This window comes from Erithacus rubecula (assembly GCF_903797595.1).
Source record: "Erithacus rubecula genome assembly, chromosome: 1".
Classification (NCBI taxonomy): domain Eukaryota; kingdom Metazoa; phylum Chordata; class Aves; order Passeriformes; family Muscicapidae; genus Erithacus; species Erithacus rubecula.
In genome coordinates, this window is record NC_136658.1 from 95,596,928 (window position 1) to 95,606,361 (window position 9,434).

Genomic DNA, 9,434 nt, shown 5'->3' on the forward strand with positions numbered 1-9,434 from the left:
TGCGCCAAGGCAAATGCACATCTCCAGGCAGTCACTTGGAAGTCTTACAAAATCACCTTATCTGCAAGGATGTGTGAAAGTCTGCCATGACAACTCACAGCATGTATTACACTTAAGAGCCCTAGCCTATGTGCAGGCAGTGTGGCATTTATTTCTATAGCATGGAGCTGAATTAAATTGTCACATGCAATGCATGCATCTCCTGGGCTGTAGACTGTGGGAAGTGGGACAAACAAAACATATAGAGAAGACATGGAAATAAGACATTTCCCCGAAATCAGTCACTGCACAGCATGGGGCACAGATGTGGCAAGTCCTGGCTGTGACACCAAATGGCTTTGCAGAACTCTGTGCTACATGTTTTTAGGATCACTCTCACCCAAAATAATTAGGGGAAGGGCTCTTGCTTAGAGCTGCTGTCTAGAAAGTGAGAACAGCCAGCCTGTGAAATTAGGAAGCCAGCAACAGTAATTATGTGCCTAGAAGAGAGAAGGGGTTTTAAAAGGCATTATACACCAGTATGCACTTGTTCTGAAAACTGAGACAGATTTCTGTTTCTAATTGGTTAATTATATGTAATTTCAATAGGTATGCTTGTTCCATTTTCTGGAACTGATCTTTTTTCTGTCAAGCTCTAATGGAGGTTAGAAGAAAAATATATTAAGCAAACCACTATGTAAAAGACTAAGCAGACCCTTCAAAGACTGGGAGTGCTGCAGGGTACTTCTAATAACAGGTCACTGACAAGCAGTGACTGGGAGCTTATGTTCATGTTTTTCACACTTTTCCAGTGTTTTCTTCACAGGATGTATAAATGGTGAAAAACATTAGATTTCACAAAAAAAAAAAACAAAAAAAAACCAAAAAAAAAAAAACCCCCAAAAAAAAAAAAAAACAAAACAAACCAAACAGAAGAAGAAAAAGGAAAAAAAAAAAGGAGATAAGCATTAAGTACAGTTAACATGTGTTAAGGCAAACTCTGAGCATTGTATGCAACCTGCCACTTTCAGACAATCGATGTAGAAAAGTTGGGCTGTTACTAGGACAGTAGAATAGAAAAATTGTACCACTTGCAGATGGAAATGGCAATGATGGGAGATTCAGTCTGCATTCAGTCTGATTCTAGTCTGTGTGAGCCTGAGGCTGCACTCACTCCCAGCACATCTTTTCTAGCTCTGTTTTTTCACAGATTATTCCTCTGGAAAGCTTTTCTGCAGTGTGCCAGCGGTACCATCTGCTGGCTAAAGCTGGCACTGTGCAGAGCAGGCAGCAGTGCCCAGGGCAGGCACCTTCCTGCCCCTTGCCTTCCTGCCCTGGGAGAGCTCCTGTGCCTGGGGCAGCAGCCAGCACTGGGCAAGAAGCTGCTGAGGCAGGGGGAGGCAGCAGATCCCCATCCCAGACTGCTGGCACAGAAATGTGTCCACTTACTCCTACCCCATGTGTGTCTCAATGCTCAGTGTTGGAACCCAGCAGCCTGGGATGTCTGAGCTTTCTGTGCTTTCTGAACTGACCCCCTGGAGAACACTGATTTTGGCCTGAGGCCTTGGAGAATGCTTCCAAATTTGAGTGATGGAGTTAAAATTACAAGTGTGTAGTTAAATAAAAGTGTGTGATTTCACATGGTGAAGGGTTTTGAATTAGGGGTTTTAGAATATAGTAATAGGTATGGGACAAGATGAAGGTTCTTGGGCAATGTCTCTTTCTGTCTTCTTCCTTCTTCATGATTTCAGGTAGTAATTTTTGGTTGGATAGTTAGTGCTGCACCACAGGTCACAGGAGTTTGGTTATTGGGTCAAAAGTGTAAATAATAGAGGTGCTAATTCTCTACTAGACTGTTCAGCTTTAAAAGACCATGTAACTAGCTAGATTCACCTTCATTTTGCTCACTTTTAGCTAGTACCTAGAAATGTTGCATATCTCTCTGTATTTTAGATAAGATTTAATAAACAGCCAAGTTCAAATACTAGAAATTTGTCTCCTTCATGAGTGAAGGCAGAAGAAAATGAAGACAAGCCACTAATTAGGTGGTGCAATTAACCCATTTACACTATCCCATATGTCTCTCAATGTTCTGTCATTCAGTCCTGGTTTTTCTTTTCCATGCTTACAAGAAATGCCTTGCCTGCTCACTTCTCAGCTGTCCAGGCACATGAATAACAGACACAAAGTCCAGATTGCACAGGGATCAGGCACAGCCCTTTCTTCATATCTCAGGAAAAGAAGAGCTCTCTGTGCTATGTCCTTTGTTGGAGCTCTGCACATAGCAGCCCCCCTTTAATACAGGATAACCATTCAAAACAACTATGATAATTTTTATGGAATGAGATAACTGAAAGTACAGAGCATATGCAAAATACCTTCAGGAACTGAGCTCAGGGTGTTTTTACTAGGTATTTCTCTTGGACTAAGACATCTGATTACATGAGCCAAGAAGAGACAAGTATCTCAAAAACAGTAAGGAGCATTCAGGTAAAGAAGCCAGAAGCATTAGGTAGCTCTGGGCTCTCTCTCTCTCTCTCTCTCTCTTTAATTAAGAAATAATTCTTCATTTTCTTAGGTGAAACTAACTGGAAACTCATGTAGAACAAAGAGGGAGAAGATCAGGCATGCAACAGAAAGCTTAGATTCACCAAAATCAAGGAGGATATAGCTCCAAAGCACCAGGGATAGCAAATATAGAGAAAGAATTTATTTCATTCCAGGAGGCAATCTGAACTTGCTTCCATCACTTCTGACAAATATGTCCCAATGGCTCAACTGGTAGATAATATTTTTCATGTGTTTTCTTCTGTTCTTGCAAGAAAAATGAGCAATTTCTTTGACTTGGATTGAACTGTTTGGGGTTGTGCTTGTTTGTTTTCTACTCTGAGAAATAATAAAAGTAATTATAGCTTGAAAAAGAGACAAAGCTACTTCTTAACTTTTGCTCTATGGGGGAAAGGTTTTGTTAAGGGTTGTTGGCTGACTGAAAAAATTATTTGGAACTGTAGACAAAACCACCTCCTCCTAGCAGTCAGTGCACAAAGAGACTGAGCTGGTACTTCCAGAACTAGAGCAGTGTTCCATCTTTTCTGTGGGACAAGGGAATAGAAATAATCCCAGGGAAGTCAGGACATGCTCACAGCTTGTGCTTACCATTATTATTATCTGAGGAGCAGAAATGCACTGGTCACCTATTCTGAACCAATGGGTATCAATTGAGTTATTTCAGAAAGGGATGTCCATAGTCCTCATTGAAGAGACTTGGAGAGGCAGAGGTTCTGCCTACAAACTTGTAGGAAAAGTTATATATAAAGAGTTGGAAGGAACAAAGAGTTTGTCAGTCTCAGTCCCCATGCTCTGACAAAGGGTGAAAAAGCAGAGTCAAACACAGGGGTGATGCTCCTTCAGAGAGGCCTGGGGAGAGCAGAGCAGCTGCCAGGAGCTTTGTCCTCCATGAAGAAATTCCCAACACCAACTGTTCCTGTTTTGGTACAAATATTCAATCAGAGGGAAAAAAAATGCAACTCCCTGTCCTCAAAATAAGATAATAAAAAGTTCAGTCTCGATGACAATGAGACAACCCTACACTAGTCCTATTCACAGCATCTTTCCAAGGGCTGTGTGAACCTCTGTGATTCAGAGTCAGTGCTTTCATGAGACAAAGAGCTGCTACCTCTGCATTTTACAAACCACAGAAAGAAAAGCTGCAGGGATTTCAAAAGCTGTAGACTCGGCAGAGATTCCAGAGTTTAATTTGTGAAGTGAGACAGCTGACAGATTACAAACTCAATTTCACTTCACAGCCACTAAAGCCACAAATCTACTGCTGTGTCACTTGAATCAGTGATGATTAATGAGCTTCAAGACCTTTAAAAGTGCAAAGGGAAGTAGTTCAGAAAGGAAAGGCTTCACCTGGCTCAGAAGAGACAAGACCTTGCTGCACAGTGACATGAGCCAGGTATTCCCCAGCACTGAGGAAGGGATGCAGTAAGGGTTAGTCTGTTCAATGATACAAGAATTTGAAGCATTTCTCATCCCAGCAATAGTTCACTGCTGTCATTTTAAAGGAAAGTGGACTCCCCTAGGTATCCTAGAGAACAGTTTTGCATCAAATGCTGCCTGGTGCATGAAAGTGAATATCCCTTGGAGCAGTGAGCTGAGCAATGTGTCAAGGGACGACAAATAATTGCTCAATATGCATAGAAATAACTCCTGGAAACTTTTATCCAAAGCCAGCAGGGTTCAGGCTGGAACTGCACAGCGTGGCAGCCTCCATTTTGACAAATACAGTGCATGTGTTAAATAAGAAAAGGTGGATTCAGGAGCATCAAGTCTCAGACCCATGATTCTCAAGAACATGGGTCCGATGGGAATTGAATATATCCTATATTAGGCATAAAAGTACTCTCTTTTTCCACCACTAATCTACTATTTTTCAGCTATTTTGTCCCATTTTGTTAAGCTAGTAAAGTAAAATTTATTTCTTTCTTAGTCATCTTGAAGAGAATTCATGTCAGTGGACAGGCAAGAGGATATTCTCTGAATATCCTCCAAAGCTGTATGTTACATTTACTAGATTTGCATGTCTGTGGTTTCCAGCTAAGAGAAAATCTAAAACAACAAGAAAAGGACAAGACAGCTGTGGACCTTTGCAGAATAAAGAGCTCTGTCCTGGAATGTGGCTGATCCCACCCAACAACTGCAAAGATTTATTGCATCAGATATAATTCAGTAAAATAAAAGATCCTTGTCTTGCTTAAATCCATTGTTTCCTTTTAGTTCCACAGTTTCCATAAGCAGCTCTTTATCCATCAGAAAAATCCACATCTCCCCAGTGCATCTAATAGAGAGGGAATGACAGCCCTTCCACACCTCTGGACTTCTGACCACACAGGCACCTCCACACTCTCACTGCCACTAAAGGGCTCCTGCTGTACAAACACACAACAGCACCAGAACATTCCATGTGCCTTTTGATTGGTTGGCAGGAGAAATTAATTTATGCAAAAAAAAAAAAAAAAAGGCAAAACCAATCTGAAGACAGTGACCAGCTAAATTTACATCTTTTCCTGCTTTGTGGAATCTCTATCTCCTTTTCACTAACACTCAAGTGAGCAAAGAAGGAATTTCAGGAGTCTAGCTCTACATTGAAACATCAACAAAAGGCAAGATTTGCACAGTATGTGCATTTTAGTCTCATCTTTACTATAGTTTTATTTGGAGGAAATCTGTTTGCTACCTGCCTGCGGGTGAAATTGCAAGAAATTAGAATTCAAAACTCCATTATCAATCAATCCACAAAATTAGGGCTATCATTTAAAAACTGAATGAAAACAAACTAGCAAGCAAAAGAGTACAAACTATTTATTTCTGAAAAAATATTCTACAAAACTGTGGCTTAACTACCATTAAACTGTTAATATAAAAATATGAATGAATCTGATAAAATATATTCCTGACAATCATTTAAGTCCTTCATTACATTTTGAATGGTTTCAAATATAGAAAAAAAAAATCCAAACCTCACCTATAATGAGCTTATTCAGTTTGCATCTTATACTTTTACTGTTTGTATCTGGATAAGAGTTGAAGCATAAAGCTGTAATTCACCAGTGTTGGCCACAATTTTTATGAAAATAAATAAGTAAACACACTGAGATGACACAAGCTGAGCATACAAAATTCATCCTAATTACACTTGGGCAGAGAAATTCAAGTAAACAGTCATACCATTAAATTTTCATAAGAAAAGCAAACTAGAAGCAACACTCTCACCTGGTTCTCAGAGCAATTTCCTCCTGGTATAATCATTACTCCTATAAACCCATCAGTTGAAGTTACAAAATAAGATGCCTAAAGGCAAAAGGAAAATTAGCATGTATAAAAATGTTCTTCATCATCTACAATTTAATGAGATGTATCTCCAGCTTGCCACTGTCACCAAAGCAGAGATTATCCACACTTTAATGTCCAAAAGTTAAGCACTAGGTTCATTGTCCATTCCTTGCCTGCTCAATGCAGATTCAGCTTAACCAAGACACTGATTGTGGAAGAACATACCTTTCCCATCCCAGACACCTGCTTTTATTCAACCTCTGTGAAGACAGACGTCTACTTTTCTTCTTGGGCATGAGGGAAACCTTCTAGAAGGCCATCTTAAATCAGCCAGTTAATTTTTGCACGGCTCAGATATGTGATGAATTGGATCAGATAAGGGACACATTCCCAAGTGTCTCTATCACCAGAGGAGTTAGAGACCTAGCTGTGTTTGTAATTTTAGGGTACAATGTAGTGTCCCACAGAACTGTGCTGTGTTTGGTCAACACAAAGCAAACACACCATCACACTGGATACCTATAGCCAGCAGCCATGTTGGGCAGACAAGGAGTTGAATTGTGATTTATATCAAATACCAGCATCCAGGTAGCATTGGATCTGCCCTCTCTAACCTTCCACTTGCACATGGCAGGTTGGCACTGCTCACACTGGTGAACACCAAAATCAGCTTTCATAGATTTGAAGGCTGCCAGTCTCTCCATTTGTGAGATGAGGGCTCTGTATCTCTCACTGCTGGTGTCAGTGATGCCAGCAGTTTCTGCACTCCCAGCCCACTCTTACAGAGTCCACAGCCCAGTGAGAAAGGATCTCCAGGAGCACAGAGATGCATGTGGTGACAAGGCACCTTCAGCTCAGGGGACACAGCAGCCCCTCAGGGAGAGGGGATGCTGCTGCTCCCAGGTGATGCAGATCACTTTGGTTTAGAGCTCAGAAGGAAACAGGGCAAGGGGAAGAAGAGCTGGAGTCTCAGCATCCTTGCTCCCACATGAATCAGGCAGCTGATCCCCCCAGGGGAGCACCCAAGGGAGCAGAGTGGTCACAAATGCACTTTGGTTTGTGGCAGCAGGACCCATTTCTGAAAGGCAAAGAAAAATGCCCAGTGTCAATGTTTAGCTAGAAATATTTGTTCTTAAGTAGAAAAAGAACTATATTTGGTTATACACTGAGTCAACTACTCAGCAACTGAGCAGGGGGCAGTAATTGTCCACTGTTTTTAAAATTTGGAGTGGACTTTGATTTCATTGTTTGTTTTAGGACCACACATTAGAGGCATTATTATTACCACTCCCATGGAAAATGCTATGAAAGAGCTAGCAACTCTCCCAGGAAAAAATATTATCTCTACTCTTAATATATTTTTTAGGTGGAGAAGGGGTGGAGAAGGTGTTGTTTTTCTGATGCATGCTGAAAACCACTTAGGAAATATACCTAATTTTCAGGCAGCAAAGGGGAACACTCAATGCCTGCTATTGATAGCCTGTGTCCTTGGAAAACAACATGATACAAGGAGAAAAAGGGTAGTTCTGAAGTATAACCCTTCTATGTCTCAAAGTGTCAGGAGTAATTACCTTTAATGCATGATTAAAACTTTTGCCCCACTGTTACTGCACTGTAGGGAGCTGCCATCAGCAGTGACCTATTTGCTGTCTTGGCAAAAAGGCTTGTTTCAGATGCTGGCCCAGAGGCAAATGATTGTTGGTTGGTGTTTATCTGTCTGCAGTGTGGCACCTTAGAAAATAAATAACTTCTGCCAGAGGGCCTTCCTTGCTTGGCAGGTGGGCTCTGTTGGGTTCCCTCCCGTCAGTCGAGGTGGTGTGGGCACAGCCCCACAAATGACAGGCACATGAGCACTGCTTTCAGCAAAACCTCTGTAGCCCTCCTGGGTGCCTGATGTTCACATGGAATGCTCTTACTGCTGGGCTGGGATGTGTGCTTTCTTTGTAAGGGGCTGTCAACCACAAGACCTCTGAAACTGTGCCAGAGAATCAAGAGATCTATTTTAAAATGTTACACTAATTTTCTGTGATTTCAAGGGGGTTCTCACAGCACATTTCCAAGCTTCACCATGCAACCACGCAGGATTATTTCTTTCCAAAAGGATTTGGTGGGGGTGATGCAGTGAGGGCTGAGTAAGTTGGTCAGTCATGTGCTTCTCAGACCCAGGCTTTACTGCAGTCCAAAAATTGCCAAAAATTATCACTTCAAACACTGGCAACACTAGTGATGAAAAAAGTCCACAAACCTTGCTGTGTTAAAGGCACTGTTTTGAACATGAAAAGGCTCAGATGTGTAGAAGGAAATGTTTCAGCTCATCTGGGAGGAGAAGTCCAGTTATTTTTTGATGCTGCTTGTATCCAAAGCACCTCCTGATGCACAGGCGGCACAGCTGCATCAAGGACAGTGGCCCTGGAGAAAGATCCAGGGAACAGGTTACACACATGGCTTTACAATGCCAAGACTACAAACCTGAGACAGCAGCTGTGCAACTCACCCCTGCAAACCACCCCTCAGCAGTGAAAATTCAAACCTGCATCCCCCAAAGGGCACCTGCCCACCTGCAACCCAGTCCATGCCTAGTCACTCTGTCGTTACCCAATTTGCATCAGCAGCATCAGCCTTTCCCTTTTAAGCTTTGCAAATGTTTGTACTGTCTGAGAAGAGCTCATTGGTGCTACTTTAAAAGCCCTCTCCTCCTCTCACTCCCCTAGTGAGATGAAAGATTTCAGTTCACTATTTTCTTGAGGCTATTTCATAACAGTGATGAATACAAAGCAAAAGAAACACTACATTGTTCTTTATTTAAACCTTCCAGGTTAACCAGTCCCATATTGATAGATAGGAGATGTGTTGGAAAATCTGTGTCACTTTGTAAAAAAATGTTATAATATAAAAAAATGTTATAATAGCATTATACTCTTGTTTGGGTCACTTATTCTTTTCAGGAAGAGGAAGATCCTCTGTGGAGTTTCTCCTGCAGCACTGTCAGTGTTCAGCCCTCCAGAGCATATTGTACAGCAGTGATGAGTGTGCAGGGTGGCAGGGGCTGTGGGAGGGCAGCTCAGAAGAGAGGGTTGGATGCAGGGAGTGGGGAGGACACGAGAAGGGACACTGCAGAAGGTGAGAGGGAGGTGAGTGAGCTGGGAAGGGACAGTTCAAGCCCCCTCCTTCCTGCAGAGCAAGGGAAGGAAGGGAGCCAGCAACAAAAATGCAGTGAGGTAGCAGTTTTGATCAGATTTTGAGACTCCCCTCGGGCAGGACACCACATTCCCAGCAGCTTTGCAAGGCTGAAAGCTGCAGTGCTATCAGAAGGGCCATGCAAAGGGCTGCACCCTTCTGCTGGGAGCCAGCATATGGGCTGTTACCTGCTCTTGGCTACAAAACAAGGCAAGCTAGTTATACTATTGCAGTATCACACTGCACTTGTTCTTGACTCTGACCCCACAGATAAATGCTGTGCCTGAAAACATCTCACTAAAAAAACAAAAGCTTCCATTAAAAGAAAAAACAACCAAACCCAAAACATGAAGACTTATCAAAACACAAGCAGTGACACTACACTGGAAAATATTTTGCAAAACACAAGCATGCTCTTCAAAAACACAGTACATTTTTGG

General features: G+C 42.0%; 1 protein-coding gene across 1 annotated transcript in view; it reads right to left on the reverse strand.

The window, feature by feature from the left end:
• Nucleotides 1–8,035: 8,035 nt before the first annotated feature.
• ASB9 (ankyrin repeat and SOCS box containing 9) overlaps nt 8,036–9,434 on the reverse strand; it is a 12,797-nt gene continuing 11,398 nt past the window's right edge. Inside the window, 1 exon segment of the mRNA XM_079297637.1 lies at nt 8,036–8,226. Coding sequence (XP_079153763.1) covers nt 8,102–8,226 — 125 coding nt within the window. The 3' untranslated portion in view covers nt 8,036–8,101.